We start from the raw sequence: 24,691 nt of genomic DNA on the forward strand, positions 1-24,691 counted from the left end.
GAGACTTGTACTCTGCCAAACTGCTGGCTGGGTGGAGCAGCTTTTGGGAGAAGGCAAGAGAAAGTCTTTGGTGAAGTGGAAAAAAATTTGACTTCAGAGAGCAGGGCCACTGCTGTTAGACATGGCTGGGCAGGGGTGGGGCTGGGAAAAGGGTGTGGGGAGGGAGGAAGCTCTTGCATGGTGAGTGACACCCACAGCTCCAGGACTTGCTGGGGGCAGTGCAGGTACCTGCCTCCAGCTCAGCCTCTACCGGGAAGGAGATTTGCTTGGCATCTTGGCTCTGTCTCCATCCTCTGGGCTTCTGAACCTTCAAGCTTCAGGCTTGTTTGATGGATCAAATTCTCCAGTTTGATGAAAAGGAGCAGCTGCAGCAGGGACCCTCACAAAGCCCTGCTGGGAGCCGAGACCCCTGTTGGGCACAGCAAAGCCTGCGAGCCCCAGGAGCTGGAGCTGCTGCTGTGGAAGGGAGGAGACACACAGGACCGAGGCTGCCAGGTCAGGGACCAGGGAGAGCAAAGCCAGGTGACGCTACGTGTTGCCAACTTGGGCAGACCAGACCTCGGAGCCTTGCTCACAGGCGTGCTGGCTTCCCAAGGCTCCTCCAACCTGCCTGTCTTTGAAGAGCTAATGGCTGTGATTGTGTCATGCTGACAGTAGATGAAAGGCAGGGAACGGGCTCTGTTGGCTCTTTAATCCTTTGCCTGGCCTGATCCTGCTCCGGCATCATGCTGTATTCAGGGTGGAGCTGCTGGTTTCTGCCCTTCATCTCCTCAGCCTCCCACCCGGGTGCTGCAGGAGCCCGGCAGGGCTGTAGGTGCAGACACTGGGCTGGCCAGACAAGTTACTGGAAGCACCAGTTTGCAACAGAGGAGGTGAAACAGGTTGGAGCAAGGCCCAAACTGGGCTTATAACCCGAGGTCTTGGGGAAATGGGGTGAGGAGGAGGCAATGGCAGCCCCTGGGGGAGGGAGCTGGTGAGAGTGGGGCAGGGAAAAGGCCAGGAGCCAAGAAGAGATGATGACAATAGGGAAATGGGGCACCAGTCCGTGAGTCTCCTCTCCTGCCTTCAGCCCTCCCTGAAACGGCCACTGATCACTGTGGAAAAATGTGTCGAGACACAAAGAACAGAAAAGATGACGGTGGCCGTGAGGGAGAAGCTACAGAGCAGCAAAATGCTGGGGGCTGAGAGCAGCTCAGGTGGGGAGAGGTGTAGGCACAGGGAGAGAGCGAGCGATGGGCTAGTGCAGAGCTGCTGCATGCAGGGATCTGGGCTGATTTTGATGCTCCAGAGCACAGCAGGCGAGGCTTTCTGTTAGTTAACACTTTGCAGGGTTTTTTTTCTCCTTTCTTTCTATTTCACTTGCTGGTCCAGGCAAACAGCCCCCCAGTAAAATGAGGCTGAGCCTTTCACAACCCTTCCTGATGCCTCTCCGGTGCGAGGCTGCGGCATGCACAGCTACTCTGCAGGCTGCTCCAGCGAGGCTCAGTTTATTCCTCCTCTGGGCCATTACATGCTGGAGAAAAGAATGTGGTGCCGGGCAGGGAAGCCTGTGAGCATTACTCACTGCTCCCGACTCTGGCGAGCAGGGGGGAGCCCGGGGTAGTTTCCTCTCAGGAACATCAGGCTCTGGAAGAGGGGGGATTTTTTTTAACCGCGGTTTCTCCGTCACGGTGTTTCAGAGGGCTCAGTTCACCCCTCACTGTTTCACAGAGGTGGGGAAATGCCGAGGGGCCTGTCACTGGAAGGGCGTTAGGGGAGTTGGTTTAGCCATCTCCCAGCTCTTGAAGCCACCAGCAATGGGCAAGACTGAAAGGAGATGTGTAGGGAATAACCAGTCCCCTGGCTACCACTTCCTCCGCCTCTCCAGCACGCAAATAGCCAGGGGCTGTGGGGGAAACAGAAGGTTTCAAACAGCCACCCATGGGCCAGGCTGAGCGCGTCCCGTCACCCCATCTGGTGCAGTGGCGGTGACGTACCAGGATTTCTCAGGCTGCAGAGATGGCGGGCCGCAGCCGTAGATCCTTGCAAGCCACCCAGCCCTTTCTCGCCTCCCTTTAGCTGCCCGGGGGAGCTGGCTCAGCTAAAGGGAGCTGAGCAAACACGTTTTACGCCCTTTCTTCCCCCAGAGCTCCAAACTTTCGCTCCTGCTCGAGACAGTCACTGGCACCTCACCTGCAATTAGCTGGTGACCTGGAAAGTCACCTCGCTGAGCCGCTTATGGAATCAAGCCACCGCCAGGAATTAGTGACGTCCTTGGCAAAGGAGACAGTTGTGGCTCTCAGGATTTAGCCCTGAAGGGCCTCATAGTCTCTTAGCCGTGTCAGGGAGTTTTGACCAGAAACGGTCCGCAGCTGCGGGTGTCCCGTTTTCTTGTCAGCCAGTGTGTGTTGCTTCAGGAGAGGTGTCAGCTGGCTGCATGCAAAAGTCCCAGGAAATCCCAGATCATTGAAACCAAACTGGCCACCTTGCAGAAGTCCCCTCCGAGGGTGCAAAGTGTCAGATTCAGAAAATGGGCTTTCCAAGGTATCAGTTCAGGGATGGGACTGTGGGTATCGGCTGTGCTTGGGGCAGGAGGAGTCCTGGTCTTTGAAGTTGGTCTTTGCAGAGGGATTGCTGACCTGGAGCTTGCCCTGACTTGTATTAAACCCATCTGTAATCTACTTTAGCAGGCCTTACTGTACTAAACTGTGTCAAGTATTGAAAATTACTTACAGCAGTGGAGCTAGCAGTTCACCCAAGCTTATCAAGTGCTCTGGCCAGTGTAGTCCAGCTGGGCTTTAGTCACGCTGACAAAAAGATGACAAAAAGACTGTATCGGTCTTAAGAAGAATCAGAGGACAGGAATGACCCAAGACTTTCCAGAGGGAAAAACATAAAATACAGAGCAAAATATCTTGATACTAGCATTTTGTTTGTTTGCACTCCTGGACTGGGACAGCATGATATGTGCCTGCCTCCTTTGGGCTAAGAAAACTGTGTATTAGTTGTAAGATGATCAAAACCTGCCTTGAGATGGCCCAACCCTGAACTGAACACACCTTCACAGAAGGCTCCCAAGTGCCCACACTGAGAAGAGCATTCCTGACGCGAGGCACAGCAGGGAGGGTTTCTCCTTTCACCGTCTGACCACCTCCCAGCGACCATCAAGAGAAATGCCAGAGTTCAGCGTAGCTGTTCATTTCCTTCCTCTTTTACCACCCATCTGATGTCCTGCTGCTACAGTGTGTCTACACCACCACATTGCTCATTTACTTGGTGGATCCTGAGTCCACTCCTTTTACAAACTGCTGTGAGCCTGGTTTCTCATACCTATCTCTGTTCCCAGCTCTTACTCAGGGTTGTCAACTGCTGTCTGGTCCATGTACACCTCAGGGCTGGAAGGAACCCATGCCTAGTCCTAACACAGGCTGCTCCAGCCGATCTGGCTCTTTTGGCAGGGTTTTTACTCTGCATATGGGCCCTGTTGATGATTTCATTTACCATTTGCATTGGAAATGCAGTTCTCCTCCACCCTGGTCTCCGCTTTCCCTGACGACTGCAAATAAGGTAGGTTGGTATTTTTCCCAGATGTCAAACAAGTCGGTCTTGACTGAAGAGCCTCCAGATTTAATTTGTCATTACCTTCTATTTAAGTGAAACACATGACAAACAAAGCAGGTACAGATTCTCTTATTTATGGTCTCCCTCATTTAAGGGCTAAGAGGGGTTTTCTTCTTCAACTCCAGAGCCTTCTCACAGGCCTAGAAGCAAAATAAGTAATCAAGACTTGAGGCACTTGATATTTCTAAGTGAAAACCCCGATCTACCCCTAATCTAATTCATAGCCTTAAATGGCAACAATCAAGCAGGAAGAAAGCAGCAATCTATTCATCTTCCTTTGTAGGTCATCTTTAAAACACATTTTCTATGAACAAAATTCCCAAAGCATACACGTAACTGGAAATTCCAGCGCTCTGGTCCTGTCTGTACTTGAGATTTGGGATGAGGAGCTAATAGTAACAGTGCTGAGCCAGCTGCTCCCCTTGGACGTAGCTGCGTGTGATGGCTGTACTCACAGCAGCCCTGGATGACTTCTACATGGCCCTCTGTGCATCAGCGAAGCGAAGGATTGTATCTCATGCCTGCATAAATGACCAGTGAATCTGAAGCTGATGGTTTATATTTAGGGTTTTCCTAGGAGGAAGGGGTTGGTACCTGCAGCCCCTTTCTTAGCACCAACCCGTTCAGTGCTCACGGGTGTCTTGTCTTCCACGTCCTGGCTGCTTCCAGCCCACAGGATGAACCGGGAAAGGATCGGTCTCCCAGATGCTTCGCTGCCTCTCCAGAAAACCAGGGTGCTGGCCCAGAATCACAGAATCACAGAATCACTAGGTTGGAAAGGACCTTTAAGATCATCAAGTCCAACCATTAATCCAGCGCCACCATGTCCCCTAAACCATGTCCTGAAGTGCCACATCCACACGTTTTTTGAACACTTCCAGAGATGGCGACTCCACCACCTCCCTGGGCAGCCTGTTCCAATGCCTGACCACCCTCTCAGTGAAGAAATTTTTCCTAATATCCAATCTAAACCTCTCCTGGCGCAACTTGAGGCCATTTCCTCTTGTCCTATCACTAGTTACTTGGGAGAAGAGACCAACACCCTCGTCGCCACAACCCCCTTTCAGGTAGTTGTAGAGAGCGATAAGGTCTCCTCTCAGCCTCCTCTTCTCCAGACTAAACAACCCCAGTTCCCTCAGCCGCTCCCCATCAGACTTGTGCTCCAGACCCCTCCCCAGCTCCGTTGCCCTTCTCTGGACACGCTCCAGCACCTCAACATCCTTCTTGTCGTGAGGGGCCCAAAACTGAACACAGTATTCAAGGTGCGGCCTCACCAGTGCCGAGTACAGGGGCACAATCACTTCCCTACTCCTGCTGGCCACACTAGTGCTGATACAGGCCAGGACGCTGTTGGCCTTCTTGGCCACCTGGGCACACTGCCGGCTCATGTCCAGCCGGCTGTCGACCAGCACCCCCAGGTCACTTTCTGCCGGGCTGCTCTCCAGCCACTCCTCCCCAAGCCTGTAGCATTGCATGGGGTTGTTGTGGCGAAAGTGCAGGACCCTGCACTTGGCCTTATTAAACCTCATACAGTTGACCTCTGCCCATCGATCCAGCCTGTCCAGATCCCTCTGCAGAGCCCTCCTACCCTCCAGCAGAGCGCCCGGGGCCGCACAGCAGCCTGGCAGGGGTGTCCCGCCAGCCAGACGGGGCTCCCTTTGCCCCCTGCTCGCCCACTCAGTCACTGCTGTGCCCCGCAGCTCCTTGCAGGCTGGATTTACATTTTTGGAGCCGACTCAGGGCTTCGCAGGGCGAGGGCCCGGTGTGAGTCAGCTGCTGGGGTGGCAGAGGGCCTGTGGCTGGGAGCTGCCAGCGGTGGAGGAGGTTGAGCGGCCGCTCGCCCGGATCCTGCTGCCCCCGATGCCTCAGCACCGGTGGCCTTGGGGCAGAGGTGAGGGAGCCAGGCCCTCTGAATGAGCCGGATTTCGCCTCCGCACCCGCTCGGGGCAGAGTTGCCGCCCTCAAGATGAGCGCGCTCTGAGACGGCTAAACTGTGAGGGGACGGCACAACTGAAGCGGGCGTGCCACTCCCATCAAGGCGGCGCCGCTCTCAAGATGGCGCCCAGTAACGGCTAGCACCGCCCATCTCTCCGGCTGCACTCCAGGCCACGCTCAAGATGGCGGCGTGGGGCGGCCGAGGGAGTGGCGGGGGTGTGTTGAGCCGCGGAAGCTGGGTCATGGCAGCGCCGGAAGAACCCTGCGGCGGCCGGGCCGGCGAGGAGCCAGGCCGGGACGCGGCCGGTTTGAGCGGTGCTCGGGGGAGGCGGCGGCGGCGGCAGCGGCGGGGCCGCGCGGCCGCTGCCATGTTCCGCTGTGGAGAGGTGAGCCGGGGCGGAGGGAGAGTGGGTTCTTCCCGCCCTCCGCTTCCCCCTCCGCCACGGTCCCCCAAAGAGCCGTTAACCGGCGCTGTAGCGGGGCTTGTTCTCCGCCGCCGTCTCCCTGGGCTGGAGCTGGCGTTGGCGGAGCCGGAACCTCTTCAGGGATGAGGGCGAGGCGAGAGGGGCAGGAGCCGGCAGCGGTGAGGGGGCGCAAATGGCGGCGGAGGGCCTGGGAGGTGCCCGCGGCCTCTCTCCCGGCGGAGCTCGGCCCGGGCTGCCCGGCGGCACGGAGAGGCCCCGGGGACCCGGTTCCTGAGGCGTGCCCGCTGCCGTCTAACGGGGCTGGGTACGGGCGCCGAAATCGCCCTCTGAGGGGAGGCTTACAGGGGCTGTGAGGTGGGACCAGTTCCCCCCTTCCCTTTAGGGGATGCCATGGCATTAATGCCAATCTTAGCTTTATTAAAGACGATGCTAAACTCCCAGCTGCCCCCCAAAACTGCCATCACCACGGTGGGGTGGGCTGAGGGCCATGTCCAGTGCTTGTGCCGCACAAGGCAGCGTGCACCCGTTGCCTTCTTGTCAGGCAGTGCCAGCGGGTTTGGGGTGCAGTTGCTGGAGTGCCTCTTGTCACCTCAGTGGTGAAGGAGGGCAGCTGAGGGTGGAGGAGCGAAGGGGCTGCCATCTCCCTTTTGGAGCCCAGCTGTCGATCGTGTGGCTTCATATGGTTAAGGTATAAAAATGTTGCAGAAAAGCTATGAGTGGTCCAGTGATAGACTGCAGTTTTGTTTGTGTGTGTATATATATATATCGTTATATAACTCTTAAGGTTATTGAAATGGGTGGCACTTAGAGGAAGGATGTAGAAAGAGACTGCTGCATTATAATTTAGAAAAGAATCTGGGACGGTCACTTTTCCAATTGCAAAGTCAATGGTAAAAGTGGAATGAATGTAAATGTTTTTTCTCCTCATTCTACAGTAGCCAACAGTGAAAGAGTGAGTCAAGGTACTGTGGCTTTGTGTGAAGTTTTGCACTACCTCCATATTGTCTTCTAAGGGAAAGCTTTTGGTTTCTTCATGCAGATAGAAGTACTTAAAGATTCAAGGGTTTCTGTTTTGTCTCACTTTATAAATCCTTATGAGACTCAGAGTATCTGTTTTCTTGCAAACTTTGCTGAAATTTCCGAGCTAGTAGCTTTTCTTTTTTTATTTTTCTTTTCCCCCCACAGGAGATCATAAGCGGGGAGAGTGAGGAGGAAAGTAACGGTGTCAACTTGATGGAGTTCTCAGATGAGATCCTTTTGCACATCCTCAGCTACGTCCCTTGCACAGACCTTGTCCTGAACGTCAGGAGAACCTGCAGGAAACTCGCAACGCTTTGCCTTGACAAGAGTCTAACACATACAGTTTTACTTCAGAAAGACTATAAGGTGGGGAGAGTATCTTGCTGCTTCTGTTAGATGTGAAGACAAATCTGACTTCTGAAAAAATGCCAAGAAGTAGAACTTTACAATGTGTCTGCATAAATGAAGTGCTCTTGAACTCTGAAATCAAATAAACAATAAACTGTTTTATAAAAGCATTTGTTTTCCAGAATGCTTTGTTAGAACAGCTCTGGGTCCCTTAGTTATATAAATACTGTCAGTGAAAACTGTCTTCTCTCTGTTTCTGAAAGCTAAAATGAAAGTAAATGTGACTTTCTATTTGTAGCTGTGGTTGCGTAAAGTTACCATTTTCTCAAAATGCACAACATGGAAAATGTAAAAAAATCTTGTGCATATTGCTGTCAGGCACACATCTAAGCCAGAAATTGTATATGTGTTATAACAAAACTAAAGCTTGGGAATGGAGTCTGATATGTTTTATGAGGACTGTATCACCAAGTGTAGGCAAGGGGAAGCCTCTCTTACTCATTTCCAAAAGAGGAAACTGGATGAAGGAGAATGAAAACATTGTTCTTTCAATTTGAGGTTCTGTAGATAGCTAGTTCTGCCAAAATAGCTTTGCTGTTAGAAAATGGAGATGGACCTCCATTCCACTATCAGTTGCTGAACAGATTTGGCCTCACAGTCAGTGATGCAGAACCGCACAGACTAAGAAGCTAAAGGAAGTGTAGCCTTAAGAGTCCAAAGCATGGCAGACTAAGCCAGCTACAAGCAGTATAATAGATCTTAGACTGTGCTAGTGTCCTGAAACCTTTGGATGAGCCATGTAATCTAAGTGCTAACCACTCTTATCCCCATCTTCAGGTGGGAAACTGAGTCAGTACACACCATTGCTGTATATCTCATTGAATGTGGTTTTGTTTGAGTACAGGTAAACAAAGACAAAGTGAAGCAACTGATGAGGGATATCGGAAAAGAGATTTACCAGCTGAACATGGCTGGGTGCTATTGGCTGCCCAGTTCCACTATTGATCACGTAACACGATGCAAGAACCTGGTAAAACTGAACTTGTCTGGGTGCCATGTCACCTCTCTCCGTCTCTCAAAGATGCTGTCCACGCTCCAGCACCTGCGCTCCCTGGCAATAGATGTAAATCCAGGTTTCGACGCCAGTCAGCTAAGCAGTGAGTGTAAAGCCACTCTTAGCCGTGTCTCGGAATTGAAGCAAACCCTTTACACGCCGTCATATGGTGTCGTCCCATGCTGCACTAGCCTTGAGAAACTGCTGCTTTATTTTGAGATCCTTGATCGCTCACGAGAAGGATTTATGCTCTCTGGGCAGCTCATGGTAGGTGAGAGCAATGTGCCCCATTACCAGAACCTCCGTGTCTTCTATGCCAGGCTGGCTCCTGGCTATGTTAATCAGGAGGTGGTGAGGCTGTACTTGGCGGTGCTAAGTGATCGGACACCTGAGAACCTTCATGCCTTCCTTATTTCTGCCCCCGGTAGCTTTGCGGAGACGGGAGCCACTAAAAACCTCTTGGACTCTATGGCTCGAAATGTACGTCTGGATGCTTTACAATTGCCCAAAGCCTGGATTAATGGCTCTGGGCTCCTGCAACACTTGAAGTTCAACAACCCTTTCTACTTCAGCTTTAGCCGATGCACCTTGTCTGGTGGTCACCTGATCCAGAGGGTTATTAATGGTGGGAAGGATCTTAAAAGCTTGACCAGTTTGAATCTCAGTGGCTGCATTCACTGTCTGGCTCCAGAGTCCTTGTTTCGAAAAGCAGAAGACGACATTGACAGTAGCATTCTAGAAAGCCTGGTAGTGTCTTGCTGCAATCTGAGACACCTCAACCTCTCTGCAGCTCACCATCACAGCTCAGAAAGCATAGGGAATCACTTGTGCCAGCTTCTGTCCAGGCTAAAGCACCTGCTGTCATTAGCACTACCGGTTTGCTCCATCACAGATGTTGCTGCAAACGTGGAAAAGCCTCCCACAGCATCTAATTTGGTGCCCCAAACATTTGGAAGGAAAGTTCGGATTGGGATACAGACATACCCAAGGAACTTAGCAGACCAGGCAAATCAGAAGATAGAGTCTTCAGTATTCTGGGCTCTGATGGGAAGCCTCCGATTTTTGGAAACCTTGGAAATAATTGGGTCCAGTTTTTCCTCTGCCATGCCCCGCAACGAGCCAGCAATTCGGAACTCGTTGCCTCCTTGTGTCCGGGCACAAAGCGTGGGGGATTCAGAGGTGGCTGCCATTAGCCAATTGACTTACTTGCAGAGCCTCACCTTAGCACAACTGCCAAATATTCTTACTGGCTCTGGGCTTATTAACATTGGATTGCAGTGCCAGCATTTGCGGACTCTTTCATTGGCCAACCTGGGCATGATGGGGAAAGTGGTCTATATGTCTGCCCTCATGGACATGCTGAAACACTGCAAATGTTTGAGAGATCTCAGGTGAGGGACTGCCATTGAACATCTCCATTTTGTTTGTGAATCTCTAGAAATGTAGTGCATGGTTTGTTGTGGCTAGTGTTAAAACTGTGAGTGTTTCTGTTCTGGTCAAAAGCAGCTGTAATGGCTTGAAAACTGGGTGTTTTCCTTCCTGACTTGTTGAGAAAGGGAAGGCATCGCATACTGTCCTTGAGGGCTCAGGATATGCCCTTTAACCAGTGTTTTAAGAGCAAAGGGTTTGTATGCTGCAACTGCCTTCCTTTTAGATAAGGAAGAGTGGATGCTGCATATTTGGGATCTGGCAGCCTGTCAGGGCTAGGTTAAATACTACATGCCTTTGGCTGTAGTATTACTGACTACAGTAATACTGACTTCTTGGTTTTGTGTACAAGCACATCTCTCAAATTTCTGGGAATGAAGAGACTCCTACAACGTCTAGATAATGTAGAGTTCTCCTTAGGTTTCCCAATGAGATATCTTTCTGCCTTTGGTTTCTGTTAAAATTTCACCTTTTTATCTTTAAATTTTTTTTCTTTTCTTGATAATATATTGAAAACATTCCAAATTTAGAGTTTGACCTGTTGGTGTTTCTCTGCTAGTAGGGTTTAAAGGATCCTACCAGGGATCTGATCCTAAAGGGTGCATGAGGAGCTTCACAATAGCCAAAATGTGCTTATGAAAGCAAAGGGCACGACCTATGGTGGTTTCCTTGCACCAGTCCGTATGAACTGTTATTACTTTAGAAAGATGCTTTTTTTTTTTCTTTTTTCCCAAAATCAGCTTCTGTTGGTGAAACTGCTAGACCTGTCAGTCCCGTTGTCATCCCTGTTCTCAAAATGCATCTAAAATGCCTAACAGTAGTAACAGCAAGGTCACTGCTGTGATCACAAAGACAGATTGCGTGACTGAATTGTTGCTCAGCAGCTGAGACTGGTGTTTGTGTGCATGTTCCTGATCCATTGCAATAGTGAAGGAGCCAGGGTGCCTAAAACACCTCAGGAGGGTTTTCATTTTCCACCACTTACCATTTCTGACAGGCAAGGAGTGCGCTGGCCTCTCATCCAAGGGATGGCAGCTGTTGGAAATTCAGTTACTTTCACTTGACCCAAGCCATTAAATATCTTTAACCTTCAGGAGACTAAATCGCCATGGAGGAACTAAGATCTGGGGAAGGAGGTTTGGGTGTGCAGTGTTGCTTCACTCTGTCTAGGCCCTGTAGTTTCCAGAGACTTTGAAATGGAGGCAATGAGCGATAAAGCTGAGAGGCAGCACAGAGCTTTGAATAAAGGCTGAACCAGGGTCTCTCCGTGTAACAGCCCGGTGTTTCCATGTAAGCTGTCATTGTTCTTTCCTGAGTAAAGTCTAAGGTTTTATATAGGTTTAAGAGGATTTTAATGTTTATCACTTCCTGGTCATGTAGTTTCCTTTTCATTTGACTAATTCTCTGCTGCTTCTACCCTTTTTTCCTCTCCCCATTTTCCAGGCTGAGAAGCTAGTTTAAGGGGATATTATTCCAAAGCAACATTGTCATCTAGCGAGTGAAAGGCAGTATTGCAAGTATGGCTGTCATGTCACAGAGAGTAACCTAGAAATCTGTGAGGTTGCAAGGGCTTCTGTGCTTTTTGTCTTAAACTTATAATGGACTAATAACGCTGCTGAAAAAATAGAGAGACTTCCCATATCCTTAATATTCATTTTAAGCCATTACCCAAAGCGCTCATGGGCTGTTAGGATCTCTTCAGGCAAGCTGAAGAGCTACATCTTTCTGCTACCTGAACAGCAGTCACAGGCTGAGATGCTAAAACAGAATTTACCAATTAACAGAATTAAGTTGCTGAGATACCCCAGGGCACTACAAAAGTCTATGCAGAGATTATCCAGATCAGGTTGGGACCGACAACTTGTTATCACCTAATGGATTAACCTGCTTGGAGCTCTTGGCCTTCCTGACCCAATGACTGGGATTCCCAAGTGCTCTGAGGCCCTGTAGTAAATCTGCAGTAAGCAGGCGTACTCTTCTGGTGACACCATCCCCGAGCAGGTTCTGCTTCCTGCAGACTGGTTACTGTGAGGAAGTCATGCTGCTAGTTAAAACGTGGACCCCTTGTTAGTCAGGGATGTTTTCACCATGTCATTTTGTTGTCCTGCTCTGGGCTATGATGCAAGATTGTGGATAGCCATGATAGAGGATCCTGTCTCTCTTCTCTGGGCCAAGTGTTTAAGATAAAGGTTGAAGTGATGATGGTTCTTCTTGCTGTGGGAGAGCGGTAGCTTTGATCCTTTTGCCATCCTCTGACCGAGGAGGGCTGGTTGTGGTCACTGTGTTGGCTCAGAGGCCCAAGTTCTGCATTACCACGTGTGCATTGTGAATTTTTCATGCATGCTTCTCTCCAGGCAGTAAACTGAAGATGACCAGCTTGATCAGTGTTTGGTGCATTGGAGCAGTCAGTCACTAAATCCACATCAACTGCTCCGTGGATGTCAGGTAGCAAAAGCCAGGCTGCTCTTGTTGTAAGACCAGAATGGGTCTGCTGGTCAGACCTAAGGCCCATCTTACCCAACAGGTTTTGTGGAAAACTTGCAAAACCAGGGTTACTCCCTGCGGGCGCTGGAATTCTGCACTTTAGGGTCTTTCTGCCCTATTTATGTCCTTGTCCGTTAGCACACACCATTCAAGAGTAGCTAGCAAGCAAGAGGTCTGAGCTTCCAATGTGCCGTACTGCTGGCACAAGCGGGTAGAAGGTTATCGCATGTGTAAGTGAAAGAGGTGGTGGGGGACACTGGTTGCTCCATTTGCAAAGCCCCCCGTGAATGTGCTCTCTCCCCTCCTGTCTGAAAGCGGCCCAAGCATGAATTGCCCATTGACTTGTTTTTGTTTATTCTTGCAGGCTGGAACAGCCGTACTTCTGCGCGGGTGCCCAGTTCTTCCAGGCACTGAGTCATTGCTCCTCTCTCCAGCGGCTTTGCATCGTCTCCCGGAGTGGGACTCTGCAGTCTGACGCAGTGATGTCATTTATGGCCAACTGCCTTGAGGTCATCATGTGCCACATGTTTATGGGAGAATCTCTTACCGTTTGCAAAAATCTCCAGCAATCTATTGTCCGGAGGTGAGTGTGGAAAGGGGTTGATGTGGGATTTCTGGAGCTGTTGAAGATTTATCTCCATTTCCTTGCTTGCCAAGGTTTATATGGCTTGGAGCACTTGTTCCAAGAAGCTAATAGGTACTGTGTAACCGCTTGGCACATCAACTAGCCTCTTATTTTAATAAGAGTGAATCAGTGAAATATTTGAAGGTATTATATGAATTTTTGATTCCATTCCCACCCATGTTCTCTGCAGTTCTGTTGGCTGAGTTGAAGTTCTGGATGTAAAGCACCATCATAAATCAAATGACACTTTTCGTGTAAACAAAACATCTGCCGACATTTTAAGTACTGGGAGAGTTGACCTTGAAGCTTTCTTCCTTTCCCACAAGTGACTAAGATAATTCTTCATCCTCTAATCACTTGTAAATGTCACTTACTGATAATCCCCTGGCAGCGCAATTCAAAGCCATTAAGGGGTTGTTGTGAAGGGTTTTTCTTCGGGGGGTGTGTGTGTGGGGAGAATTGGTACAAACTGCCTTCGCACGTTTGGCAGTTCTTAAATGCATTTTGCTTGGCCCCTTGCAGTGTTCTGAGGCTCACGTGGTGGGAAACGTTTGTGTGTGAGCTGTGAACTGCATTTGAAAAGAGAGCTTTTAATTATGCTTGGCATTTTGAAATCTTCTAATAGTGGCAGTCATCTTGCAAAATATTTCCCATGCAATAGACTTTCCATTTTTTTTTCTATAAGGCTTTTCCTCCACCTTCACTCTGTTTTCTTTGTCACCTACTGTTGCTTTGCCCTGTTAAGCTCTAATAAAATTTTCAAATCGCATGGCATTATTACTGCATCCTAAAGGGTGCTCCTCCCCCCAGCCTTTCTCCAGCTTCAAACTGACTTATTACACTTGGCTCGTTTCTGCACATCAAATCCAGAAGAGCCTATGACTATATTAGCTACCTACCAAACTGCACGCGAGATTGTTTGTTACAGCCTCTGAAAGGCTCAGTGTCCTTCTGGGACAGTGATTGTTGGAAACATCTAAGTAAATTCCTTGTGATGTGACAAGGATTCTTTGAGTTTGATTTTCACAGGCCTTCATGTCTGTAAAAACATTTCTTGGTGGATTTCAGTTGTGCTTTGGGGATCCTTAGAGAGAACCAAGAATCTGCAGTTCCCATTTTTTATTTTGCCCTCCCCTCTGCGATGCCATTGCAGCACTGGCCAAAATTTTAATGTCCACTTACTGAGCAGAAATATGCTATTCTGCAGTCTTTTCTCCCTCTTCTTCTCTGTCGTAGATGGATTTTCACTACATTCTGTACCTCTTAATAATTTAAACCCTGGGAACTTTCCAAAGAGCAGTTGATGCCTTGTGGAAATATTAAAAACTATTTTTACATTTAACAACAGTTCTGGCTGTCATGCTATTTTTTTTCTTTTGTATTTTATTACTAGAGACATTTGTATGAAAACGGGATTTTTGAAGTGTAGTGTTTTTGGTTTTTTTTCCTGAAGAGAGCATCTGTTCCCACTGCAAATTCTACACCTGAAGTCATAATCGTCTATGACATTGTAATTGGTGGCTCTGGAAACGATTTTGATGTCACATAAGATTATGACTTCAGGAGGAGGATAAGCAGTGGGAGCAGATGCTCTCCTAAGCAACAAAGATCCCGTTCTCATGCAACTGTCTCTAGTAATAAAATGGAAGGAACAAAATACAGAAAATGATGTGTAAGCAAAGCCTGGAGTCTTCCATGAGCCATCAGTGAGTCTTTAACCACGTGACTTTTCCAGTGATCCCATTCTCATCCTTGCACAAATGCGCCTTTAGATGGGGTCAGGAATTGACTTTCTCCTGACTACATTTTGTCGACTACTCCAAGAGCAAAGAGATGTGCAGTAAAATCTGTGTGTTCATTGCTTAAACCTGTGGATAAAGCCCTAATTCACAGCATGGCTTCCTCTAAAAATGTGCTGTTAGTGTCTCTTTAATCCAAGTTTTAATTGGAAGAACCCATTGGGCAGCAAGTTTGAAGTTATCTGTCCTAGTGCCAGAACGAAATAAGGTGATTTATCCTTTTTTTTTGTTTTTTTTTGTTTGGAATGTGTGCAGATGCTGCGTGTGCAGAGAAAAACATGGCGAGTGGGTGGGAAGGAGGAGGCGAGAGCAGGGAAGGCAAGGCAGTGAGCCTTTCATTGTTTTGCTCCCTTCCTTGAGCTGGGAGAATTGATCCATATTCCTCGGGTCCCATTAAGGGTTAGAGTTCCTGTTTTAGGGCTATGGAGATGGTCTTGTTAAGGCTGAGAGCAGCCAAGTGATTGCTGTTTTTTAACAGGGATATGGGACCAAACTGACTCCTATTCTGCCAGTGCCTCCAAAAAGAGAAGAAATGTGAGTGGGAACTGGAAAGGCATAGGGCTGGTAGGGCTATGTTTGTAGTAGTTTGTAGCCAGTAGTTTGCTGCGGGTGATAGAGCTGGTAGGGCTTGAAAATGCCATCTGGGTCAGTGCAATCCTTTTTCAGATGTGGATACACAGGAGGGTTTGGGTCATAGAAGAGGCTGGGACCGATTTGGGGAGAACAGACTGATTTCAACTGCTGAGTTGTACTGGAAGATAGTGTATGTACAGGGTGTGGTGATGAGAGCTTGGAGCGTAAATCTCCTGCATCACACCGATGGCTTAAAGCCTGAACTGATTCTCAAACTCTTTTCCTCGACTATAAAATAAGGATCGTGTTACGTATTTCTGTTCTGCTGGTCCTGAGAGAGAGTTGTTCTCATGTCTGTTAGTCTTGTGACAGCTCTAAACCAGGCCCTGTGGTGTCCAGTTTTCTTGTGGGCAGTTTTCTGGTTAAAGTTTGCTATTTGGGACAGATTAGTTTACATATTTAAGTCATTAAGAGCCTCTGATTCAGTTCTGCCTCTTTTGCAATGAAACACAGTAAGCAGAACAGCACTCATCTGGAGCCCTCATCAGCAAACAAGAGGCTTGCAAGGGCAAGGTCTCCTCTGAGCTTTGGAGAAGACTGTTTCCCTCTGGGCAGATAAATCATTGCAGTGTTTTTCTTTATTCTTTTTTCTTCTGTGTGAATGGGAGGGGTAATCTCCTTTATGGTTCAGGGAGATACTCTGTGCACATAAGAAGGGCCTAGTGGTTAGAGTGGGAGATGTGGCTTGAGTAAACCATATCCACTTCCCTGATCTTCCTCGGATTTCACATGTGACAGTGATATAGTCTCAGTTTCTGTGTAAAATGACTTCTTTTTTTCCTATCACATGGCGCTCAGCTGCTGAAATACTTGAGATAGTAACAGATCTAACGAACACAATGTTATTCCCTCTTATGCTTGGACCCTAACTTTGCCAAAGTGCTTGGCTCCAAGTGCGTGTTGACTCTGTTTAAATAATTCTGCTGTTAAAACCGCTGCGGTGGTAGTTCCAGAAATGCTAAAATACCACAACTTGGGGACCTACGGTTGCAGGTTCAAGTGTGACCCCAGACCTGTAGCTGTGCCAAGAGGCTTCTTTGTAGAAAAGTGAGGTTTGCTTCTCCCTTTTGGGCTGAATTGCAGTGCTGGGATTCTTTCTGAATGCTTGCAAAGAGCCGGTGCGTCCAAAGCCCAGTCCAGGGTACAGGGCTTACTTTGAGCGACTTTCCCGGGGGGTTTCCACACTGTTATTTTGTGAAATAGTCAGTAGATGGAGCTGTGACCTATGGAAGGTGTCACACTGCTTACTGACGGGTTGCGTGCTAAATAATTGTATTTATACGCTTGTATTTCTCTGCCCTAGAAATCTTGCAGGCAAGGAATTTGGATGACTTCAGGGTTGCACAGCTACATGGCGTGGTTAGTGGGCACTTCACAAATGTGCCGGAGAAGTTGCTTTCCTGGTGAAGCTTACCAGCAGAAAACAGTCTGGAAGAGGGCATGGGAAATGCTTTGCCTAATATCTCCTTGGCCTCAAGGACAGTTTATGTTTTCCAGCGTGTTCCTTTGAAATTTTGTTGGGTTTAGCTTAAGTGTTTAGGTAGTTCCTATCATTGTAATGATTTCAAGGACTCTACAACACTAGACAATACAAGCCTGTGAAAAATCCTTGAAAAAACACCTTGGAAAAGATGAAGAAAGCAACAGTAAAAGAAAAAAAACCCCAAAGCAAAACAAAAATAACTCTGAGAGTGTGTTGTCATTAGGGATTCTTCATACATAAGGGGAAAGTGTCAAGGCATAGAGATGACTTGTGATTTATAGAAATGCAATCCAAATTAGGCCGTGGTAGAGAGCATGGTCAGGAGGCGAAAGACTGTGGTGCAGCTGAAGTGTGTTTTGGGGAGCGTGGGTAGCAGGGCTCAACTGCTCATGTGTCCCAAAAGTGCTATTGTCATCCCCTGGGATCCGATAGCTGTTGGGACAAGACGCAGAGGGCTGGGGCTGGCTGGGCTCCTGGTGTGGCATCCCCCCAGAGCTGTGGGGTCAGAGCGGGGAGTTGGCAGTCCTAGCTCAAGCTCTCTGCCCCTGTTCCCCTAGCCATGCTGGCTACCTGTCTCCAGCAAATGGCTTTGCAAAGCAAATGTGTGATTCAGAGGGTTAACCAGTGCTTGAAAGTGCAGGGAATTTTACTGTTTTGGGACAATCTGCCTGTTCTGGGGATCCAAAACGCAGAGAAAAGAGAAACACTAATTTAACCTTCCTTCTTCTGCCTGTGTCAGGTATGAGGACCTCTTAGTTTGAAGTGACTTTCACAACAGGACCTCTGCAACTTTCCAGGAATTGCTATTTCAGTCTGAATTAGATCTTACTAGCCAAGCTTCTGTAGCGTTACCTAAATTTTCCCCTGCTTGTTAGTGTCTTTTCTTAACATGAAAATCTTGGCTGGATCTTGTCTCTTCTTAAACTGCTGATTCCAGTGGCCCTGTGGGGCTGTCAGAGCCATGATGCTCGCTGAAGGGGTGAAGTGCCCTCCTGGGATTCAGTTGCAGAAATAGGGATTCCAGGTGGGACCATGGGGCTGAAACTGAGTATTTGGAAAGTGCTGAGTGAGCCAGTCCCTCTCCTGGCATTTAGCACAGGACTGAACTATCTAATTTTTCTTCACCTCAGAGCTAAGTGATCCTCCCTCCCTTGTTGCTATTGCCCTGGATATCCCTGCAGAATTCGTCTTGCCTGGATTCTCATTGTGGGCTCAGCCTCAGAAAAGCCCTTTTGGGTAATCCTTTTTACTGTTAGATTGGGTAGGAGGGGGCTGCTAGGGCAGTAAGCGAGTGCAAGATCATCTTTGAATTCAGTAGAGTCCTCCAGCGTCCTTCCTGCACTGCCCACCTGACCGCTGCGATTGTATTGACGCTGCAAAAAGCTGGTATTACCACCTAGGGCTTGTTTGAGATTTTCAAGCTGGTTTTGCATCCCTTCACCACCTTCTCTTCCTTCTGACCTTGAAAAAGTCCCTCTCAGTACACTGCTGGCTTTCCTGGATCCCAGAGCCAGCACGGTAGCTGCCGATCCCACTCCACTAGCCTAAGCATGTTGTGGGCTCAGGCCCTGCGTCTGATTGCAGAAGACTTAATGTATCGCTAGGCTGGAGTAGTGAATCATTAGCATCCTGTTCCAGCTTTCATTGTCTGTTTCATTTCCTGCTCTTAGAAACCCCTGAATCATTCTGTCACAGACTGAATAACAAACTGCATCCTTGTCAGCTTGCGTTACCCAAGAATTCCTTGGCGGGCTTGGCGAAGGCTGACTCTGCTTGAGGTGTGGCCTGGACACCTTCGCTTCTACCAGGGTTGTTGTTTATGGGTGGGTTCAAATCCTTTACAAGCCAGCACGGCTTCTGGGACCATCCTCAATTTGGCATATTAATGTATCTTCTTTTGGGGGTACTAACATAACCCCTTCTTAAATGCATTCCTGTGGTTGACCCAAATGGCTTGTTCTAACTGCTAGCTCATGTGTTTTGAAGGGAATTCAGTCCTGAAACCTTCCTTAGAGGGTAGATTGGTTTGTGCATGAAATAGGTTTCAAGGAGTGTCCTCCTCTCTTTCTTGGCTGAGAAATAATATTGGAATAGTATTGTCGTGCTCTCTCTTCATGAGGGTGTAAAAGGTTGAACGGAAGCATTAACTGCAGCTTTAAAGCATTTCCATAGTAAAATAAATCTAATTGAGCAGTTATTGCAGCAGCTTTTTAATTTGTGGAAGAGATTAGGAAATAACTTTCAGCTTGCTCTGGTAGAGCACTCCCCTAGGACGTGTCCTGGGTGCTCTGGCATCACTCTTTGGGTTCTTATTCCCTCCCCCTCTAATTGTCCAGTCACATTTGACTGATGCAGAGTTCAGCTGGCAAAATAATGTAAGAACCTCAATCTGCAAGCATGTTTGATATAAACCTCAGCTCAAAGGGGAAGCAGTGGAGTGTCATTCATGCCTTACAGAGAGAAACCACAGTATAGAGATGTAACTTGCCTCTGCTCAGGATGAGTCTGACATATATTGCTCCTTCCCCATGATGCGATGCAGTGGCAGAGGATGCTGCATTGAAGATAATGGGAGAGTTGGCAGTGTTAGAATCATTAAGGTTGGAAAAGACCTTTAAGATCATCAAGTCCAGGTGTTGTGTGTGTATGACTTCGAGTCCCATCTGTGCCCCTTCATCTCAGGTTGGAGGCTTAATGATGGGACTTAAGGTGAGGGAAAATTGCAGGCCTTGGGAGAATGCCAGTTTGTCTGTGTAGACATGCTTGGATGGAAGACACGCTTAAAGGAAGACCCTTTAAGAAGGAAATATCTCATTGTGTGGAGTTAAGGGCAACCTGAGGAATCACAACAGCTTTCCTCAGGAACGTTTGAAGTCCGTTTCTGAGATCAGAAGATGACGTCTGTGCAGCGCTGGAACTCTGTTGGGGTTGGAAGTGAGAATGGCACTAGGGAACAGGTCTGCTTTAGGGTCACTGTGTGGAGGCTTCTGGGGGATGAGCGGGGGGCAAGTGTCCTCCCTGCCCATGGAGGAATGGGCCTAGCAGAATCCCACCCAGTTTCTTTGGTGTGGCTAGAAGATGCTCTGGAGAAGCTTCATTTTATGCTCTTGGCAGTCACTGTAAGGAGGAGAGCTTTTGCAGTTCCCTGGTACTGACTTCAGGGCACAGGCAGTGGAACAAATTTTAAGCGTATGTCTGGCCTTCCCTGAAAAGATGAGAAAAGTGTGTGTATCTATGTTGGGTCATGTCACTTGTCAGCAGCTCCAGCCTGTCCTGGCACCTCCTCTGTTCTACCGTGCCATGCTTCAGGGCTGGGAGTTTCCAGCCTGGCTCAGGTATGCTGGCTGAAGCTTTCAAGACGGATGCTACATTTGAACTTTCAGATGTGAGCAACTTTTCCAGTGAAAACAGACTTATGCCGTGCCTGGTGGAGGATTAACAGGGTTTTTGTGCATGTGGGTGAAAGAGCTATATACATGGCAAAAAGTAAGTCAGTCTGAATTCTCTTCTCTTGAGAAACTTTGGCCTCTCCAGAAGCTGCTCACCAACCTGTGGGGGAAGTCTAAATGGAGTGTGGAGAAGGTGTGCAGCTGCAGCAGAGGTTGGTTTGCATTTGTGAGAGTCATGCAAACCAGAGTCCATATCTGCTCTGTCCCCACTGCATTCGGTTCCCCCAAATCAAGCTTCTCCTGGTTTCCTTCCTTCCTTTCTTTCTCTAGAACCTCTTTTCTCATAAGCTCATCTCGATTTGTGGAGTTCAAAAATTTGGCCTTGATCCACACCGTATTTCCTTGTTTTATCTGGCGTGTGCTTCTTTTGTTGACAGTGCTTAATTATACCACCTTGTGTGCCCTTATTCCTGCTTGCCAGCTTTTCTGAAGTGGGATGTGCTGAAATGTCTGATTTTGGCATAGGGCTTTTCTTGGGTTTCTCTGGAAATCTCAAGGGGAAATAGATTCTTCAGTCCCAAATACTGCCTTATCCTTTCCTTACAAGTAAGAGAAGGTAACTTTGAGCCGCACCTAACGCGGTGGAGCTGCTGTCTTCTGGGGTCTGTGGTGCAGAGCGTTACAGCGGGGCATAATCCATCATTACAGGCTGGCTGGTAAGATTCTCCTGTGGCTTTGGGCTGCACTTTAGCTCTATCGGCAGGTGGAGTCCTGGGGACTCGCTGGCCTCTCTGGAGAGATACGTCTCAAAACACATACTGAGAGTGTTTGCCAGGAGATAACTGCATTCCAGGGAGTGACTCTTTTGTCTTGCTAAAATTGAGGAAATCTGATCAAAGTGCAGCCTTGCTTTAGACTTTTTCTCTTTCTTTTTGACTTTGTCCCTGACCTACATATTGGATCCTGCCACGCTGGTTGGAAGTAATTGAGACTGTAGTGATAGGCTATTTACCAAGCTGTTCGCTTCAAAATAACCTTACTGTGTCCAGTCCACACCTGTTCTGGGATAATTTTGGAGGCAAATAACAAAGTGCCATTAACCCTTTCAGCCACGTGCAACCTGTTCAAGATCTAACTGTAGAGTGGGGTTATACCTCTGCTGATGCCAGGAGGAATTTGTGATGCGGGGTGCATTTTGCTGTCCGTTTCCCAGCTCCATGGATGATTCCAGCCAGCTGCTGAAGCCAGGCCCACTATGTGTCCACATCCAAATGAGGACACTTCAGAGACCTCCTTGTAAAAGTTCCTGCTGGGTGGTTGTTGGTTTGGTGTTGAGTCTTCTGGACCAGCAGCTATGCTGGAAAATATGTGTGTGAGGGGGTATTTTCTTTGTTATCCCAGTGGTTGTTTCTGATTAAAGGATCTGTTTTGAAGGGGCTGCTAGTCAGTTGCCTAGAAAACTTGCTTTCATTTAATTAATCATGATGAGTTTAGTCTGGAGGTTTTGTAGGAGAGAGCAAGCAAGCATATCCTTGGCTTCTTTCCCTTGGAAAAAAAGCAGGGTTTCATGTCTGGAACTGCAGCTCTTTTGTCTCCCCAGGTCGACATCCTTCTCTGTCCTTCGGGTTTTAATTTTACAAGCCATGCGCTTGCAGAGGTAGATCCAGTTTGAAGTCCATCCAGGTGTGGAATGAGGAAAGAACCGTCAAGAAGATTACAGGAGCTATTCTGCAACTCATTAACTCAATCTCTTCCCCTTCTTGTTATCTCCTCCCCATGCCTGGGGCCTTTTGAACTAGTGCTCTAAGTGCTTCTCACTTAATCTAGCCCACCTGGACAGGTGTATGAAGAAAGGAATTGCCTTCCGGGTAAGGACTAAAGGAGCATAGATTGCAGAGGGAGTCTGCTTTTGGGAACTGCTAATCCCAGTTTAACATTATGACAGCTGCTCGTTAAAATCAGGGTGTTTTTTAACAGGCAGTTAAAGGAGAGGCTTTGCACGCACATTTAGCTGAGAATAATAGTGAGCCATGTGCATTTGATTTTTTTTTTTTTTCTTAAATCACGCAAATTGTACATGGAAAGAATTCTCCGGCGTCAACTTGCTGGGGTATGGAATTTACAAGGTTTGCAGTAACATACAGTTTCCTGTTGAGGAGGGGAGAAAATTACAAAGCTTTCTTTTTTCTTTTTTTTTTTTTTTTAAGACCAAGTTCAAACCTCTCTTATAAATCCAGCCTCTTTTGGAAGGTATACTTACTGCGTTGGGGTTTTTCAGTTGTCTTGGTGGCAGATTGTCATGTAAACTTGTCTGGGTTCTCATTTTTACAGCTACATGTAAAGGCTGCTTATAAACAACAATTTTGTATATGGTGAGAAGGCAGCATGCAGATCTAATTTGGGAGAGTCTATATACAAAGAAAGAAGCAGAGGTTTCTTTGCCTTGGGGAGGTGGCTGTTTCTTCCTAGCTGAACTTCAGTAAACTTGGTCTATTAACATGATTTTCTCTGCAGGACTGTGGTGTGGGATAAGAAACATCAGGAGCTGGGGAAGGACTATCAGAGACATTTGCTGTATTTTATGTAATTTCATTGCAGACTTTACCAGCTGCCTCCCAGATCAATGGTTATTTGCTGGCTGATTTCTTTTAGGCACTGCTGTGGAAGTAAGAAACTGCTCAGCTCCTACATGAGCCCGCAGATCCACTCAAGGAGCAGTGTCTTTTTCTGCCAGCCCTTAGGCATGAGGCATGAAGGGCAGGTCTGTGATGAAGAAAGATATAAAATTGCCCCGGGTAGTTTTGTTGCTGGAAATCCTTACTCCTGCAGCTACTTAGGTTCAGGCAAATTAATTTAACCTGCTAGGACTGAGCAACTAGCCTTGGAGTGGGAGTTTCTCTGCTATGTTTTTGGCAACTCTACTCCAAATCATTTGTGGATGGGAACATCCGTTCTGTCTCCCTGGGAAATGCCAGTCTCTTGTGGCTTTTTCTTCAGCTGGCTGTATTGCTACCTGAGATTTTCATGTGTGTTTCCAGCAGCCAAATCTCTAGAGCAGTTTCCTCTGTGTTTGACAAAAATCTGGCTGTTTCAGTGCTAGAGATGAGCTGGGAATTTTCCAGATGCACATCTGTATGAGAGAAGTTTGAGCATTGAACTCCTCTTTCGACCCAACACAACTTGGTTCAGCCTCAAGGGACTGATGCTGCCAGTTTGACTCTGCCTCCTCTAGAGTGATAATGAACTGGCCCTTGTCACACTGTTTGGAGGAAGCATCTTGGTGGCATGGGGCTAATAGTCACAAGTCTTTTAATCTTCAAGGTGTAACTCTTAAGCTATAGCATAACTTCCCTTTACCTCCCAGCTTTAAAAGGCTGAACTCTTGTTATGCTACACTGAGTAATACCGTTTCTTTTCCCCCATGTTCTCTTACTCACCAGGTTGCTATCATGTAGAGTATTCGCTGATGGGGACTTGGACTCTTTTTGTATGGCTCTTTTTACATTCTATAAATGGCTTTAACTTTTGCTGTTCTCTTCCTCTGCTCTGTAGTTATAACCCTGCTGCTCCTCTTTCATGTTGTCCTATCAGGCCTCTTGCTTGAAAGGTCTGGGATGTGTGCTGGAAGGCAGACCCAGTGGTGTGACGTTGGCAAGAGCAGCTGGGAGGGCAGGAGGAGAATGCAGATTTCTCTAAGAGGGGACCAAAAGACTGAGGCTGTAGATTCAGAAACTGGAAGCCAAAATTCAAGGGGCAAACAGGGATACTTGTGTGTGTTTCTGTTAGAGTAAATTCCGGTGGTGCCAAGGCAGGTTTTCAGCCATTTGGATTAAAAAAGAGGCTGCAGTGTATCTCTGTGTGTGTGTGTGTGTGTGTGCGCGCGCGTGTGCACACACACTTAAATAGTTATCTGCAGATCTGAGTTTTTAAAACTTGCTTGTGCTCTAATTGCAGAGTGTAGACTCTGCATGCAGAGCAGCCCAGCCTGAAGTGATAATCCCAGCCCTGGGGGAATGCCTGGCACTGCTCTGGCCTGATTTTCTTAATGGCTCTGCAACTTGCTGCTGGTTTGTAGATGGTTTAAATTGTTATCTCTGAGCACGTTGCCCAGCTTGGGCAAAGCTCTTGGGAATCTCTGATATCCTCTAAGAATACCCATATGTTGTGATTTTTTTTTTTTCTTAATTTCTTCCTCCCTCCCCATGTTAGGCCCAATTTGGGTTTGTGTCAGGTCAACAGACTTGCCGAAAAGGGGTGCAAGCCCAACCTGCACTCCCTGCTGACATGTAGAGAGGTAACCGGGAGACCTTGACTTCCAGCTGCCCCTCCTGCCTCCTCTGAACAACCCTTCCTTGCTCCCAACGCTGCATGATCTACATCCATGCAATCCCCTTCTCTTGCCCTGGAGAATTGGTGTTTCTCCTCAGCTAATAACCTGTGTCTGATTTAGTTTCCAGGCGGACCGCCC

The 24,691-nt window shown here is 47.9% G+C and overlaps 1 protein-coding gene across 1 annotated transcript; it reads left to right on the forward strand.

The window, feature by feature from the left end:
• Window positions 1–1,132: 1,132 nt before the first annotated feature.
• Window positions 1,133–23,678, forward strand: FBXL18 (F-box and leucine rich repeat protein 18; the record flags this gene model as incomplete). The annotated part of the gene is given in 8 exon segments (XM_082006756.1): window positions 1,133–1,196; window positions 5,599–5,666; window positions 5,670–5,921; window positions 7,146–7,346; window positions 8,233–9,773; window positions 12,659–12,877; window positions 20,326–20,617; window positions 23,664–23,678. Coding segments are annotated over 8 exon segments (2,652 nt in total).
• Window positions 23,679–24,691: the final 1,013 nt, after the last annotated feature.

Source organism: Phaethon aethereus, assembly GCF_964289735.1.
Source record: "Phaethon aethereus genome assembly, chromosome: 15".
Taxonomy (NCBI): domain Eukaryota; kingdom Metazoa; phylum Chordata; class Aves; order Phaethontiformes; family Phaethontidae; genus Phaethon; species Phaethon aethereus.